This window comes from Podarcis vaucheri, assembly GCF_965113315.1.
Source record: "Podarcis vaucheri genome assembly, chromosome: 7".
In the NCBI taxonomy this organism is placed as follows: domain Eukaryota; kingdom Metazoa; phylum Chordata; class Lepidosauria; order Squamata; family Lacertidae; genus Podarcis; species Podarcis vaucheri.
In genome coordinates this window covers 17127774-17144916 of record NC_138765.1, presented here as the reverse complement: position 1 = coordinate 17144916, position 17143 = coordinate 17127774, and the positions used below count along the sequence as shown (strand labels likewise).

Genomic DNA, 17143 nt, shown 5'->3' with positions numbered 1-17143 from the left:
ATAACTCTAATGCTCAAAAATTTGCACTGGCAGCCCCAATCTCTGCCCAAACACTGAGTCTTCTGGGTCACTGTTTGTGGCCCCTATGGCTTGGATGCATGGTTTGTATTCATTGGGAGCTGTGCAGTTAATATTGTGGGCCCAACTCCCTTCTAGTTGGGGTTAGCAGGCCTCATCCCTGTTGATCTTCCAGTGTCTACTGAAGACTCCTCCCCCCCCCCATTAGCTGAAGTCTGATTGAGTCATTTTAGCAAAAGGCGAAATATTTGTACGATCTGAAGAGAAACCAGAGTATCTGATTGTGTGGTTTTAACTCCCTTTTCTGTAATGCATTTCTTGTGCACCGCCTAGAGATGATTGCACTTCTCTACCCGTTGTTTGATTAAAAGAAAAACCTTGGGAGCTGCCTTGTCCCAAGGAGGACCATTGGTCCGTCTATAGCTCAGTATTGTCAACAATGACTGGCAGCAGCTGTCCAAGGTTTTGGGCAGGGCACATTCCCAGCCCTGCCTGGGGATATCAGGGATTGAACCTGGGACCTTCCACTTGCAAAGCATATGGGGCTGGCGAGCAGAGAAAGCAGAGGAGGCAGCCCCTAGCAAAAACATATGCATATTTACTCCTGTCATTTCTGTTAAAAACACCCTTCTCCCACTTGATGAAGGAAAAGGCTCAAAAGCCAATTAAGCCTCAGATGAGAAACAAGACCCTAGACATTTGCTGCCACTCACCCCATTCTGGGCACTCTCTGTGCTGCTGGCTTCATCCTCCTCCATCCCGTCACTGGAGTTTCCGCCTGGACTGGAGCCGCCTTCCAAAGAAAGGGCATCTTCTATGCTACACTGAGCTGGGGACCCCTCCTTGTCTGGTGACTGGCACTTGGGCATATCCTCCAGGCGATCCTTCTCCGATTTGGTTGAAAAGGGGCACAGTTCCGCTTGGCTCAGCACCCCCATGGCATCCGAGTTCTGGAGCACCATTGCTCAACAAGGCATGATATCCGCTGCGAGGATAAACGATAATAACAAAGACCCCTTGTTATTTAGTCACCAGCATCGTCTATTTCTTTACTGACTTGTGATTCTGTTTGGGAATCATTTCCCGTGGTTTCGTAGCAGGAAAGAGGCACGCTAAAAATAATCCCGAATGCGAAAAGCAATGGAGAAACAGTTCCATGTATATAAAAAGAACAACTCGAAACGCTTTCATGCATGAAAACAATTTCAAATCCAACACAGATACAGACAGGGATAAAGATCTCCGCTTGAAATGATCTTCAGCAGGTGCCAGAAAGACCACAGAGGTGGTTTTTGCTTGATATATAACTGCCAAAGGATTGGTGTCACCAAGGGCTGCATTTAATGTAGAGCGGGTGGCGCTGTGGGTAAAAGCCTCAGCGCCTAGGGCTTGCCGATCGAAAGGTCGGCGGTTCGAATCCCCGCGGCGGGGTGCGCTCCCGCTGCTCGGTCCCAGCACCTGCCAACCTAGCAGTTCGAAAGCACCTCTGGGTGCAAGTAGATAAATAGGTACCGCTTACCAGCGGGAAGGTAAACGGCGTTCCGTGTGCTGCGCTGGCTCGCCAGATGCAGCTTTGTCACGCTGGCCACGTGACCCGGAAGTGTCTCCGGACAGCGCTGGCCCCCGGCCCATAGATGTGAGATGGGCGCACAAACCCCAGAGTCTGTCAAGACTGGCCCGTTCGGGCAGGGGTACCTTTACCTTTACCTTAAGATGCGCTTTGCATGAGCAGAACGATTTCTACTGCATGGTAGGGGCGGTGTTCCTGTCCTGAGTTTTCCCCCAAGCCCAAAGCCCAAAGCGGATTCGGCAACAGTGAGGGGGTGCCTTTTGTTGCAGTGTGGTTTTAGCTTGCTTTGTTCATTCTTTTTGGTATTTTTTTTAATAAAGCATTATCTGTCATTTAGTACATTCTTGACCCCAAAGGTGTGGTACAAATATTTTAAGTCATGAATAGATAAAAACAGGTGTAATGCCCTGAACGTCTGAAACACACCCCATGAATGCTAAGTATTTTTCCCCTCCCTGTCTTACGCAAAGGTAGAAGGCCAGCCCTGTTTATTGCAACTCATTACCATAATTTGGGGCCAAGCCCTCAGGGACTTCATATGTCAAAGTCAGCATCCCATAATGGACTACCTGCAATTCATTCTTTTTAGGGGAAAGAAGAAGAAAAGCTTACCAGGAGCCTGGAAGCGGAAAGGAAAGGAAATTCCCATTGCACCAAAGGCCAAGGGAATCCCAACTGCTTCTCAGCCTGCTGTCGCCTTTCCTTTGCCCGAGATAATCTAGTGGCAGGGCTGGGCATCATTTTACCTTGAATGCACCAATGCCAAATTGCCCCTAAGGGGCCCAGCATGCACATGTGATGCCACATGTCACCTGTGACTGGAGTTAGTGGTTTCTAACAGACATGTTATAATAAGAAAAATAATTTATTATTTATACCCTGCCCATCTGGCTGGCCTGCCACTCTGGGCAGGTCTCAATCGAGTGTTAAAAACAACACAGCATTAAATATTAAAAACTTCCCTAAACAGATGTCTTTTAATTCAGATGTCTTTTAAAAATAGGATAGCTGCTTATTTCCTTGACATATGATGGGAGGGCGTTCCACAGCGTGGGTGCCACTACTGAGAAGACCCTCTGTCTGGTTCCCTGTAACCTCACTTCTCACAATGAGAGAACCGGCAGAAGGCCCTTGGAGCTGGACCTCAGTGTCCGGGCAGAACGATGGGGGTGGAGACACTCCTTCAGGTATACAGGACTGAGGCCGTTTAGGGCTTTACAGGTCAGCACCAACACTTTGAATTGTGCTCAGAAACGTACTGGGAGCCAATACAGATCTCTCAGGACCGGTGTTATGTGGTCCCGGCAGCCACTCCCAGTCACCAGTCTACCTGCTGCATTCTGGATTAATTGCAGTTTCCGGGTCACCTTCAAAGGTGGCCCCATGTAGAGCACATTACAGTAGTCTAAGCGGGAGATAACTAGAGCATGCACCACTCTGGTGAGACAGTCCGTGGGCAGGTAGTGTCTCAGCCTGCATACCAGGTGGAGTTGGTAGACAGCTGCCCTGGACACAGAATTAACCTGCGCGTCCATGGACAGCTGTGAGTCCAAAATGACTCCCAGGCTGCGCACCTGGTCCTTCAGGGGCACGGTTACCCCATTCAGGACCAGGGAATCCTCCACACCTGCCCGCCTCCTCTCCCCCAGAAACAGTACTTCTGTCTTGTCAGGATTTAGCCTCAATCTGTTAGCCGCCCTCCATCCTCCAACCGCCTCCAGACACTCACACAGGACCTTCACCGCCTTCACTGGTTCTGATTTGAAAGAGACGTAGAAATGGGTATCATTCGCATACTGGTGGACACCCAGCCCAAATCCCCTGATGATCTTTCCCAGCAGCTTCATATAGATATTAAAAAGCATGGGGGAGAGGACGGAACCCTGAAGCACCCCACAAGTGAGAGCCCAGGGGTCTGAACACTCATCCCCCATCACCACTTTCTGGAAGCAGGGTCACTGAGGGATGTGGTTTGAGGAAAGGAGGTGTGGCCTAGATTGAGCTGCGGGGGCCATAGAGAGAGTCCTGCAGGGCCACATTTGCACCCCAGATTATGGGACACCCTATCCCTGACGGGTATATTGTGCTCATGTTCGCAGGGCAGCACATTACACACCACATTGGCGACAGGACTGGCTTAAGATATTTCATTGCCTGAGGCAGAAAATGCAATTAATTCTGTTCGTTAGAGTATATTAAATATTTCTAGATTTGCATCCATACATAAACAGCAGCACGCACACATTCCATGCAAATCTGCATCCTCTTTTGGCCTCTTCTTTGGTGACGCCTTTCCGATTTTTTGGTGACACATGAGCAGCCGCTTTCGTTGAAAAGAGTGGCTGGGAAAGGGTCACGGCCTCAGACTTCTCAGGAGCTGCTGTTGCCAGTCAGAGTAGTCAGCATTGGGCCAGACAGTCTGGCCTAGTCTGAAGCAGCTTGCTGTGTAATAGCAGAGGAACTCTGGTTGCCCAAGTCTTCATTGGTGTGAAAATAACAAAGATGTTTCCTCTGCAAGATGTGTGGGGTTGGGGGAGGGGGGGGAAGGTATGAACCTCTTAGATAACTGTAGACCCTCCAAGTGTCCCTATTTTCCAGGGACAGTCCTGGATTTACAGAAGCCATTCTGGTTTCTGATTTGATCCCGGAATGTCCCACTTTCACTTAGGATGTCCCTATTTTCATCAGAGGGTATGGAGTTATGAGACCCCCAAGCTAAGGAGATAAGTAACGATACAACCTTTAGAAGACACCTGAAGGCAGCCCTATATAGGGAAGTTTTTTAAATGTTTAATGTTTCATTATGGTTTTATCTAAAAGGGACGCGGGTGGCGCTGTGGGTAAAACCTCAGTGCCTAGGACTTGCTGATTGCAAGGTCGGCGGTTCGAATCCCTGTGGCGGGGTGAGCTCCCGTCGTTCGGTCCCAGCTCCTGCCCACTTAGCAGTTCGAAAGCACCCCTAAGTGCAAGTAGATAAATAGGTACCACTTTCTAGTGGGTAGGTAAACGGCATTTCCGTGTGCGGTGCTGGTGCTGGCTTGCCAGATGCCACTTAGTCATGCTGGCCATGTGACCTGGAAGTGTCTCCGGACAGCGCTGGCTCCCGGCCTCTTGAGCGAGATGAGCGCACAACCCTAGACTTGGACACGACTGGCCCGTATGGGCAGGGGTACCTTTACATTTACCTTTTATGGTTTTATATATGTTGGAAGCCACCCAGAGTGCCTAGGCCAACCCAGTCATATGGACGGGGTATAATGATGATGACAACCAGTGCTTTTTTCTTTAAAAATGTTTAAGGGTACTCTCATTTTCCTACTCATATTGAAATACCGTCCCTCAATGAGGCCAAACTTAGATTCACAAAATGTTTAGGTGTATGAGTCCCCTCAGAAAAAAGCGGTGGTGGTGATGATGATGATTGAATAGGACGTCCATATTTTCATCAGAGAAATGTTGGCGGGTATGCAACTGATGACCTAATAGCAACATCAAGTTTGCTTTAAATGTCTGGTGAGAGAATTTAAGACAGGCATCCCCAAACTCGGCCCTCCAGATGTTTTGGGACTACAATTCCCATCATCCCTGACCACTGGGCCTGCTAGCTAGGGATGATGGGAGCTGTAGTCCCAAAACATCTGGAGGGCCAAGTTTTGGGGATGCCTGAAGAGTCGGGCTGCTGGATAAGGCCGCAGACCCATCCAGTCCAGCATCCTGTTCTCACAACAGCCAACCAGATGCCCACAAGAAGCCCCCCAGCACAGCTGCATCCTCCTTCAAATGCCCAGTGCCACATTCAGTGGAGGTGGAGAGCATTTCCATTGTGGCTGGTAGTCATCCAATAGCTTTCTCCTCCATGAATTTGTCCGGTCCCCTTTGAAAGCCTTCCAAGCTGGGAGCTGTTGCTACCTCAAGTAGGAATGCGGAGGCAGAGACCCACCACTTCAGCAGCCCGCTTATCTCTCCTAGTTCTCCCTCCCAGCTTGTTTTCGTCTTCGCTAAGAGACGCTTTCACATCGGACCAAAATAACAGCAAGGTCAGGTTTTTCCACAGAAGCGGGTAAGATGCCAATGAAAAGGAACTGAACACAGCCAGGAGGTCTGCTGAGGCAGCACAAGGGCTTGCCGACAGCCAGAGCGTGCCTTCAGAGACGCTTCGTTTCTCATCGCTCCAGCTCACAAATGAAGAAGGGCACCGTGGAAGAACATCTCCTTTGCATGCAGAAAATCCTGGGTTCAGTCACCCAGGAGACCGGCAGTGGGGAAGGGCAAGGAGGTCAACAGCAGATGGAGACAGGACCAATAATAAGCAGAGCCAACTAACTGTAGATTGACCCCAGCTCTCCTGCCTGCTGAGTTCTGCAAAAGCAACACTGAGGTTAAGGAGGAAGAAGCTGAAAGACAAAGCCACCCCTTGGACTGGTTGTAAATAAGAAGGCAGGTGGATGAGGCAGAATGAGACTGGTGAGGAAGAGCTCCATTTGTCCTAATGGACGAGGCTCCCTTGCTACGCTACCTGAGGGAAACTTCTATTTTTCAGGAAGTTAGTTGCAAGGCTGGCTGCATATCCTGTGACCACACAGCAAACAAGTTCCGTGGTCCTTAACAGCTACAGGTCTCTTCCCAGCCTTTGGAATGACACGTCTTTCTGCTTGCATTTGGTCAGAGAGGGCCTGAAAGCGGGATTTGAGCTGGAGTTTGGGAAATTGGGAATAATCTTGGGCCAGGCCTGCAGCCGTTACACCCCACCCCCTCACCCCAAAAACCTGCTGCAGAGTTAATGATTGTGCTATCTGTATTATTATTATTATTATTATTATTATTATTATTATTATCATCATCATCATCATCATTATTTGTATTCATCTGAAAATCACACGGTGGTTCACTGCATGGAAATACAACATGAGAACACAAGATACATAATACATAATAAAACAAAAATCCAATAATCCCCACCTCTCACAAACTCATTAAAAAAGAATGCCTGGTTGAAGAGAAATGTTTTTGCCTGGTGCCTAAAGATATGGAACAAAGAAGCCTGCAGCCTGTTTCCAATACACTCTGCCTGGGTTGATATTAAAAGGGCACCACAGCTTTGCTCAGGCATTTTAAAGTGTGTGATGTGGATTTTAATATTATATTCTGAAAACGGGATTTCATCTGGAGCTCACTAGATCTCAGCTCTGGCACCTCTCAGGTGGGCACTACAGTGGTACCTCTACTTATGGTCACCTCCGGTTAAGTATCCTTCGGGATACGTATACGGCAAACCCAGAAGTATTTTTCCAGGTTTCGCCCTGCACGCATGCACAGAAGCGATCCCTCCGGTTGCGGAAACCTTGGGATCTGAATGGAGGTCTGGAACGGATCCCACCTGCAACCAGAAGTCCACTGTACTGCCATTCTAGGAGAACAAGGGGAAAGTTCATGGTGAGCTCCGGCACCTCTTTTTCTAGAAAAATAGCATGGGGATTTTAGCTGGGCAAAACTGAGATTAAGGCAGAGGAGGCAGACAGGCAGAGCCAGGTGGGTGAGAGCTGGCGGAGGGCACAGTCTTAGCAGACTAGTCCATACATATGTAGCAAGCTGCTAACCCTTCCCAAACATGCCTCCTCCACGGCTTCTTTTATATGGTAAGAAACGTAAATTGTTTTATGTAAGTTCTTCTGTCAGCAATCTCGCTCAGTGCCTCACCCACAATTAGGTGGGGCCCGCCTTATTAAGTCCTGTTTTTCCAGAAGGAAGAAGTGGAATCAAACAGAGAGGAAGGAGACTGGACTCGGCAGAAACTACATGAAAATGGGGCAGAAGCCTGGAGTTGCCTCCAACATTAGTCATACTCAGAGAAGACCCATTGGAATCAATGGGCATGGCCAATTTAGCTCCAGTAATTTTTTAGCAGCTCCGCTTAATTGAATACAATCCCTGGGTGCCAGAAACCCTTGCAGGGTATTCACACATTACAATCTGTTCACCTTGATACATAAATAGTTATTGCTATTAATAATAATAATTATTATTTATTTATAGTTTTCTAAACCACCATCTCAATATGATTTACATACGAGACAATTAAAAGTACTTAGAAACACTGGTTTAATTGAGATCCGTGCATTGTAAGGGTTTGGGCTGGATGACTGTCGGGATTCCTTCAATTCTACGATTCTATTAAATACATTTAAAACAAGACTACAGCCCTAACAAATGGGCAATCATGGTAAGGACCCATTTATCCAGTTGAGAAAGCCTGTCTTAGCAAAACTGTTTTAATAGTTTCTGGAAAGTGCAGATAGCAGCCACCTGTTGTATCTCAGCAGGAACGCTGTACAGGGGAACATTCGTTTTTGAACATAATCCATTCCGGAAGAACTTTCGACTTTCGAAACGTTTGAAAACCAAGGATCAAAGGACTGTTGGCAAATTCAATTGAAAAAAATTGAGAAACGCGCCTTGGAAGCCGTTCAACTTCCAAAGCATGTTCGAAAAAGGAAGCATTCAATTCCGGGATTTTGACGTTTGGCTTCTAAAATGTTTGACAGCCAAGACGTTTGAAAACCGAGGTCCCACTGTACCACAGAACAGGGGCAGCCACAGTAAAAGCCCTGCTCTGAGTCACTGTGGAGCGGCCTTGCAATTTCCAATTTGCAGGGTGTATAAGGCAGTCTTTCAAGCAACCTGGTCCTGAGCTGAATAGGAACTTGTATGTCAGCTGAACTAGACACACTTGTACAGTTTTCCACATGTGTTCCTCCACATGCTCCTTCTTAGCTCATCTTTCTCCTCCCTCTCTTTCCTCAGTGGCAAGATACCACAACTCTAAAGCTGCAACAGTATCCTTTGCATGTGACTATGGCTCAGAAGCATCTTTGGCCAACTCTGATTCGATCTACATGCTGACAGAGCGTTTTGTTATGAAGGATTAAAACTGGCCTCGTGTTGTTTGCATGCGTGGCAAAGGTATAAATCCCTCTGCTTAAGAAACAAGGGGAGGAGGTGTTTGTAGGTGAATGTTTAATCTGTGCCAATGGCTTGAGTATAATTATTATTATGGGATATTGATTTATCCTTTTCTTCACCTCGTTTTTCCGAACAAAGGGCCCTCAAGGCAGCTTAGAAAGGTAGCAACATCATACATACTGTAAACCCGTTTACAAAAGCACAGACACCAAAATGAAAACAAAGAACGTTTGGCAATGCAGGCTATGTGCACGCCATAAGTTCAAATTGCATTTAAGGCACATTTTTCCATCCGAGTAACCTGGGAGATGAAGTTTGTCAAGGCTGCTGGGAATTACAGTTCTTTGAGGTGGAGCTACAGTTCCCAGGCTTCTTGGCGGAGGGGGAATGTGCTTTAAATGTGCAGTGTTGTGCGCAGCCTCAGATAAGGTGGGTTGGCAACTAAACAGGAGGGGGGAAACCAGATTATCTTGCTCCTGAGCCTTGAGTGGCAGGTTGAATTGCAGAAAGAAGGCAAGGCTTTCACAGGATGAAGATTTAGCATTATCGCCTGCTAATGCCTGCAAATTAAGGCTGCAATTCCAACCCCAGTTACCTGGGAGTAATTCAGTTGGTCTTACTTCTGAGTTTACAAACAATTGCCGCCTTACTGCCTCTAGGCTGTCTGAAGCAGCAAATGACTTGCGTACGGACAGTGCAGAGAAAATAAAAGTAATGAGGCATCTGTCGGGACAGCAAAAATTACACATCAATAAATAAGGAATACTGTCAGGATGGTGCTGTAAACTGCTGAAGAAGGCACAGGAGCAGGGCTCAGTTGGAAATCTGGCAATTCTAAGTGTTCTGGTGCAAAAGAGCTTGTGCTAAGCTCTCAAAACCCAGAGGAGGAGTAATAATAATTTTTAAAGATTTGTTTGTTCATAGTCCATAAGGAAATTGCTTTGCAGACTCTTTAAGAAGAGAAAAGGGGTCCATAACAAAAACAGAGCCCTTATCCTGCTAGGTTTCTGCCTCATATCTGACAAAGAAGAAGCCTAGAGACAGACCCTCTAGGTCAGCGTTTCCCAAACTTGGGTCTCCAGCTGTTTTTGGACTACAATTCCCATCATCCCTGACCACTGATCTTGCTAACTAGGGATGATGGTAGTCCAAAAACAGCTGGAGACCCGAGTTTGGGAAATACTGCTGTAGGTGAATATCTCAAAATCTAGAAGGGTTCAAATAAAAAAAGAAAGAAATCCTAACAAATACTCTTAAAACACACACAAACACACACTCTTCGTCATAACTGCAATAAAAACTGCTTCGCCCCCTTCCCTCTCCAACCCATTTTCCTTTCGTCTCTTATCTTTCATATGGCAAGCTTGTGAGCAGGCACCATGTTATTTTAAGCAGTCACATGCAACCCATTCTGGAAGGCTTTTAAAACTGAAGAGCAGGTTTAAAATAAAATAATAATAATAATACTCTAAATAAATAAACATAACCCAAAAGGGGCCTTTAAATCTCACTGGAATTTGGCTCATTGCCTTCTCCTGGAGTCTTAAATGGCATCCCTTGGACTCCCTTAGCCCTTGGAAGAAGGAAAACCCACCATCCAACTTCCCAGTTTATTCTGCCAAACCCGCAGAGAACGAGTGTTACGTGTGCTTGCTTTTGCTTTGGCTGTTGCTCGACAGAAGGCAGCTTGGTCAATTAATCATGCGTCTTGTTGAATGGGGTCCTCACTCATTAAATCTGCATGCATTTGCATATCAACTAACACAGCCGTCCGGATTTTCCTTTTTTTAACACATCCCAGTTTACCAGCGGTGCATCCATCTATCTGTGTGTCACGGCACATCAAGCGTCAGAAAGAATTTCCTTCTGTGTAAGAGAGAAACTTGCCTGCAATGCATGGAAGTGTGGAACTAAAAGGGACCTGTCTGTGGTGTTCTCATTGGCATCTGGCTGGTGACTGTGAAAATAGGTTGCTGGACTAAATGGGCCACTGACCTGATCCAGCAAACTCTTCTTACGTTCTTTTGTAGGTCCAACTAGGGAGATCCTAGCTGATTAAGAACATAAGAATAGCCCTGGCTTGGGTGGCCAATGGCCCCTGTATCTAGCTTCCTCTTCTCACAGCGGCTACTCAGATGCCTGTACCAAACCCTCAAGCAGGACTTGAGCACAACAGCATCTCTCCCCTCTTGTGGTTTCCAGCAGCTAGCATTGAGAAGCACGACTGCCTTCGGTTGTGGAGGCATAGCACCGTCATCGTGGCTAGCAGCCACTGATAAGCCTTCTCTTCCATGAATCCATCTAATCTTCTTTCAGGCCATAAGAGCAATTTCCATGTTTAATTGTGCACCATGTGCTTTTGCCATTGCAAGGCCCCCCACTCCTGGGGAAAATGGGACATTGCTTTCTCCCACTTGCCATTTCTAGCAATTGGCATTCAGTGCCATGTTGCAGAGGTGGGTCAGAGCCGATGACCGCATTCCGAGACCCTCCAAGCATCCCTATTTTACAGGGACATTCCCGGATTTACAGAAGCCATCCTGGTTTCTGTTTGATTCTGGAATGTCCCGCTTTTCCTTAGAATATCCCTGTTTTCATCAGAGAAAAGCTGGAGGGTATGGAGTTATGAGACCCTCCCAAGTCCAGGAGATAACTAACTATACAACCTTTAGAAGACAGCTGAAGGCAGCCCTGCTATAGGGAGGTTTTCCGATGTTTAATATTTTATTATGTTTTTATATATGTTGGAAGCCGCCCAGAGTGGCTAGGGCAACCCAGTCAGATGAGCAGGGTATAAAATAATAAAGTTGTTGTTGTTGTTGAATAGGACGTCCCTATTTTCATCGGAGAAATGTTGGAGGCTGTGCATTCCCCTTGTAGGGGGTTGCATGTCAACCGTGGACAGGGCCAAAGCCAGTGGAGGCAGGGGTACCCCTTTTGCCATGATGTAGTTACTTTACTTTTCCCCCAACTGCACCAAGTGCCTGCTCCTGCTCTGTCGGTGGTATCACCTTCTCTAGGCAGTCTTTTAATCCAAAAGGTAGTTTTGCTATTGAGCTGACCACTTGCAAAGAAGCTTCCAAAATCAGACTGAGGGCCATATAACATTTGGGCATGGGCTGCCCACGCCTGCCATAAACTAACAGTGGAGCACAACATAAGGGTTTGGCTGCACTGACCTGATTTTTGCTGTGTATTTAAAGTACATCCCCCCACCCCATTAAAGAATCCTGGAAACTGTAGTTTGTTGTGGGTGCTGGGAATTATAGCACTGCAGAGAGTACACTACAGCTCCCAGGACTCTCTGCCAAGTGCAGGAAGTGGTGCAAGCAGTGCAGGGGTCAGCAAACTTTTTCAGCAGGGAGGCAGTCCACTGTCCCTCAGACCTAGTGGGGGGCTGGACTATATTTTGGGGGAGGGAAATGAACGAATTCCTATGCCCCACAAATAACCCAGAGATGCATTTTAAATAAAAGCACACATTCTACTCATATAAAAACACGCTGATTCCCGGACCATCTGCAGGCCAGATTTAGAAGGCGATTGGGCCGGATCCAGCCTTAGTTTGCCTACCCATGGTATAGTGTGTACACTGCACCAGACAAGCAGGAAAGATCCTATTCTGGTTCACGTCCAACCCCACTTCCTTATGGCGCAACACCGGTGACCTTTTCCCTGTACCTGGCACGCTCTTGATCTTCAACCCCTCCAAAATTAACCCCTTTCCGCACCACCCAAGTGATACCAACACACACCAGGTCCTAAGGTTTCCGGGAAAAGCACTCCCACTTGCTTCTAAAAACAATCCCTTTCCACAACCCATATTTTGAGACCCTTCTTGCGTACCATAGAACTGACACTCTTAACCTCTGCACACACACACACACCCCAATTCCTATATGGAATTCCCCCCCCCATAGTGTTTGCAAATCCCACAAACAATCCGTGCACCAATGGAAAGTTTTATCACAGTTCAAAAAGAAAGAAAAAAGTTGGCTTCCACCAGCTTCCCACCATTTCAGATTCTTTCAGTCTGTCCTGAAAGTCATTTTAGCCTTTATTTTATAAGATTCCAAACATTGGGGGGGGGGTAAAGCCCCCTATTGCTTGCCCTTTCCTGCCCCTCTCCCCAAATTTAAACTTGACTGCAGGGGAGCAGGAAAAATGCCCCCCATTTGGAGAGAAAACAAACCCAGAAAAACGACAATAATAAGCACATTTGCTCCCTATTCCTCCCCTCCCCGGGGGGGAGCCACAACCTTCCCCACTAATCCAAGGTCAACACTTCTTGACACTCACTTTCCTCTGGGCCTTGTCACTCCGGGGGTGTAGGGAGGGGGGAGCTGTCCCAAAGCAAAACCTTCAGTTTCTTGGGGTGGAGGGCAGGGGCAGGGGGTGACCCCGGCGCCTGGGTCTTCAGTCGATCCCAGGAGAGACCACAGATAAGTGAAAAACAAACTCCCAAATTTGAGGGCGCCTCCAGTCCAAGCAGATGTTGTCCCTTGTGATCCCAGATAGGGAAAAATGATGGTGGCGATGATGATGATGGGTGTCTCTCCCAGGTTGTCCTAATGTCCTTCCTGGTTCCCTGAGTGTCCCTCCCTTGCTCCGCCCCCATCCTGGATCGTTCCCTTGCCTATGTCACCCAGCTCCTGGCTTCCTCTCTGCACCACCCTGGCTCCTTGCTTAACTCTAACAGCTAGCTGTCTGTCACTCACCTGGATTGACGGGGAGGCTTTCCCCCGGTGCTCTCGGGCTATTGGACAGAGAGGACCCCCTCCGGCTCCAAGGCGCGCGCGGGCGCGCAGACCCCTCGTGCGCTGAACTGCCGGAACGGCTTCTTCTGCTGACTTTCCGCTTGCAATGTCGAGCCTGCAAGCGGTTCGCGCTCCTGCCTTCCTGGTGTTCAAACAAGTTTAACAACCCTGCTCGCTGGCTTTGGTTTTTGCTTTGGAAAAACAAAAGCTGTGACATCAGAGGCCGAAAGAAACGGGGCGGTGGGGGGGGCACACGGTCTGCAGGAAACCAGCTTTGAGATAGTGAAACCAGGAAAATCCCACGAGTGCAGAAGTTTGAAGCTTTCCCAGCTGAGAACAGCTGTCCCTTTTATTATTACTAATGTCAGTGGGGTTTTTTTTCTGGGAGAAATGGTGGGGGAACTCACCAGAAATTACGGTAGTTAGTTTGCTTGCTTGTTTGCTTGTTTGTTTGTTGTGGGGGGGGCACACACCCCCATTGTGGCTACATGTAAGATGTGATTAATAAACTCAAGCAGACAATGATCTGGATTAGAAATGGCGCAACTTTATTGTTAACAGATAGAGGTGGGTTTTTGGTTCAGGCATTGGGTTCCAGCCTCAACAGACAAAAGATAATTATTATTTAAATTTTAAAAGGTAAGGGAACTCAGTTCCCCTGAGTTCTGCTAAAAGCAACAACTCATGACTATTATTATTAACAGCAGCGGAACTTTAATAAAATCTACCATTCTTTTGTTCCTTCCCAGCTGTGCCAAAACCTTTTTATTTCTTGGGTGTTTTCTTTTTTATATATGATCGGTTTTTAATTAAAAGTTTCAGAATACAATAAAAGCAAAACAGAGAGTAAGAATTGGAAAGAAAGAGCATGGAAAAGAAAATGAAGAAGAACAAGAACAAGAAGAAAAGTAAAATACAAAACCCTCTATGAAGATTGTATCTTTAATCTTCATCCACACAAAGGGAGGCAGGCCATCCCAGCTCACATCTGGGCACTTCCCTCCTCTTACCACAGCCTCCCACCCTGGAAGATCCTCTCTGCCCTGCTTCTCACATTCTGATTCTATAACTTGTTTGGCAGGCAGACGTTCAGCAGGTGAAGCTTCTCTTGTAGTGCAGGTGGAACATGTCATTGGTATGTCCAAGCCTCGCAGGTTTATCTCCAGGATCTCCAGCACAAAGATTTAGCAGCAGTTGTCCGTTAATAAACTGCTTGGCAGGAAGACGTTCAACAGGTTAAGCGGGTTTGTTTTGTTTTTGCAGGAAGAGACTGTAGTTCAGTGGCAGTGCGAGTCTTTTGTAGGCCCAGGTCTCCCAAATTCAATCCCTGGCATTTCCAGTTTAAAGATCATTACTTCATAGAGTTGAGGGTTAGATTGCAGGGACAGATGATGTAATGCACTCTGGACGTTGATAGACTCCCAACTCCCATCAGCCCCAGCCAGGATGGTCAATAATCAGGGGTAACGGGAGTTGTAGTCCAACAAAAGTCTGGAGGGCACTGGGTTGGGTGGGTTGGAGAGTTCCCAGCTGTCTGCTAGAGGCAGAGACCAACAGTCTGCCTGACGCTATGGCAGCTTCATAAGTTCAAAACCTTTGAAGTACCTCTCAGTCTCGCCATTCCCTTCGCTCCACAGTGGTTAATTTCCTAATGAGACAGATGCCAATTATGCCAGGGCAGAAGGTGGTTTGAAAGCAACACCCTCTCATTTACTCACCTGTCCCTCCCCTTCAGATTGCTGCTGGCAGTTTTGCACAGTGATGCACCGGGGAAAGGCACTCTGTCTGTGCTCAGAGACATGTTTTCAGTCATTATGTCTTACTGATCATTTACACCCATGAAAGCCTGCTTTGGTGTGATGCTAGCACAGTCCTTAAAATACACAACAACTCATAACCAGCGTAGTGTAGCAGACTGAGTGTTGGACTAGGACCTGGGAGACCAGGGTTCAAATTCCAGCTCAGACATGAAACTCACTGGGTGACTATGGCCCAGGCACTTTTGTCTCTCAGCTTAACCTACTTCACAGGCTTGTGGGGAGGATAAAAGCAGGTCTCTTTTTCAGCTAGAACTCGCCGGAACTCGGTTCCCGCACCTCTCAGGTAGGTGCTATTGCCATTCTAAAAGAACAAAGAAAGTGTTCGTAGTGAATTCTGGCATCCCTTTTTCTAGAAAAATAGCACCGGAACCCAGTCTGCCGTCTTGAGCTCCATGGAGGAAAGGCAGGGATGCAAATGTAATAAACAAGCAAGCAAACGTTTTGGAGAGGCAGTGTGGTGTAGTGGTTAGAGTGTGACCTTGAGCCAGTCACAATGTCTCAGCCTAACCTTCCTCATTGGGCTGTTGCAAGGATATAGCAGGAGGGGAGAAAGAGCTTTGTTCATCACCTTGAGCTCCTTGGAGGAAAGGTGGCATATAAATGCATTAATAAAAAGAACATTAAAAATTCATCCTGATTTCTTTGCAAGGCGATTGGACAATGTGGTCTGTTTAATGAGCTGGCTGGTTTGTTTGCAAATGGCAGAACCACGCATAGCCCATCTAATTCAGCCAGTGTAAGCAGGACTTTCCCCCTCTGTGCTTCCTGGCAACTAGTATTGAGAAGCATTACAGCCTCCCACTGTTTGAAAACCTTGCCTGGACTCTACCACTTCAGATTAGATCATATGGCGGGGGAGTGGCATGTTGGAATTGCTCATCCATGGGGTGGAGGGCAGAAAATATATGTAGAAAACTTGCATGCTGTTAGGCTTGTCCTTGACATTTTGGTTTTCCAGATGGACGAGTTATTGGTTGTTGTTTTTTTAAAAAAAGAGAGAATAATAATTTAAAAAATGAGGGAGTATTCAAATATGCAACTCCCCGCCCCCCAAAGTAGCACAGTCCAGGAAGTACTGAACCACTTGATTCTGTTGATGGCAGAATTGGTAGCTTATTGGCTGAGTCTTGCAGCCTGTGGGAAATCGAGTTGTTAAACCTCAGGAGCCATAAATGTCTGTCAGTTTCCGGAAGTGGGTTTTGCTTGTGTGTACATTTTCAAGCTGTCTTTCTTTCATTATATAACTCTTCTGCCAGAAGCTATATAGGCTGAAATAATATTTGTTCTTAGGCTTGGCACTTGGAAAGATTGACATGCAAGGATGGGAAATCTGCAGTCCTCCATACATTTGCTGGACTACAGCTCCCATCATCCCTGGCCATTGGCCATGATGCCTGGGGGCTGATGGGAATGGGAGTCCAGCAGCTGCTGTAGGGTAACAGGTTCCCCTATTCTGGGGGAGAGGACAAAGCAGAGTTTATTGGCACCCCGCATTTAAAGCGCTATGTTCCACTTAAAACAGTCACGGGTTTTCCTCAAATAATTCTGGCAGCTGTCGTTTGTAAAGGCTGCTGAGACTTCTTCGGAGGCTCCTATATTCCCCTTGCAGAGCTACAATTCCCAGAGTGCTTTAACAATGAATCCCTCTTTCCAGGAAATCTGCTAACTGTACCTCTGTCTGGGGAGTAGGGACCTTTAGAGCAAATCTGTGGACAGTGATGCAGGTAGCTTAGTGGTAGAGTGCATGTTTTTGCACACAGAAGGTCCCATGTTTGATCCCTGGCATCTCCAGTTAGATGGATTCAGTAAAAACAGGGAACAAAGGCACTGTGGCTCTCCAGATCTTAGAATCAGAATTGTAGAATTGGAAGGGACCCCAAGGGTCATCTAGATTCTAGCCCAACTCCCTGCAATGCAGGAATCTCAGCTAAAGCATCCATGACAGATGGCCATCCAACCTCTGCCTAAAAACCCCTGAACCTCAGAGTTCTGTAGTGATTTCATGCTCTTTACTGCAG

General features: G+C 47.1%; 1 protein-coding gene across 4 annotated transcripts in view; it reads right to left on the bottom strand.

Annotated features, from left to right (window-relative positions):
* The window catches only part of PHLDB3 (pleckstrin homology like domain family B member 3), a 39562-nt gene extending 26119 nt beyond the window's left edge, over nt 1–13443 (bottom strand). For 2 of the 4 annotated variants that reach the window (XM_082233101.1, XM_082233103.1), the window contains exons 1-2: nt 13267–13441; nt 732–1003 (exon numbers count right to left, since the gene is read on the bottom strand). In XM_082233101.1, the coding sequence (XP_082089227.1) occupies nt 732–980 (249 nt within the window). In that variant the 5' untranslated portion in view covers nt 981–1003; nt 13267–13441. Of the gene's footprint in view, nt 1–731; nt 1004–12847; nt 13138–13266 lie in introns of those variants that run through there. The other 2 variants (XM_082233104.1, XM_082233102.1) reach the window with 2 other exon arrangements.
* Between the last annotated feature and the right edge of the window lie 3700 nt (nt 13444–17143).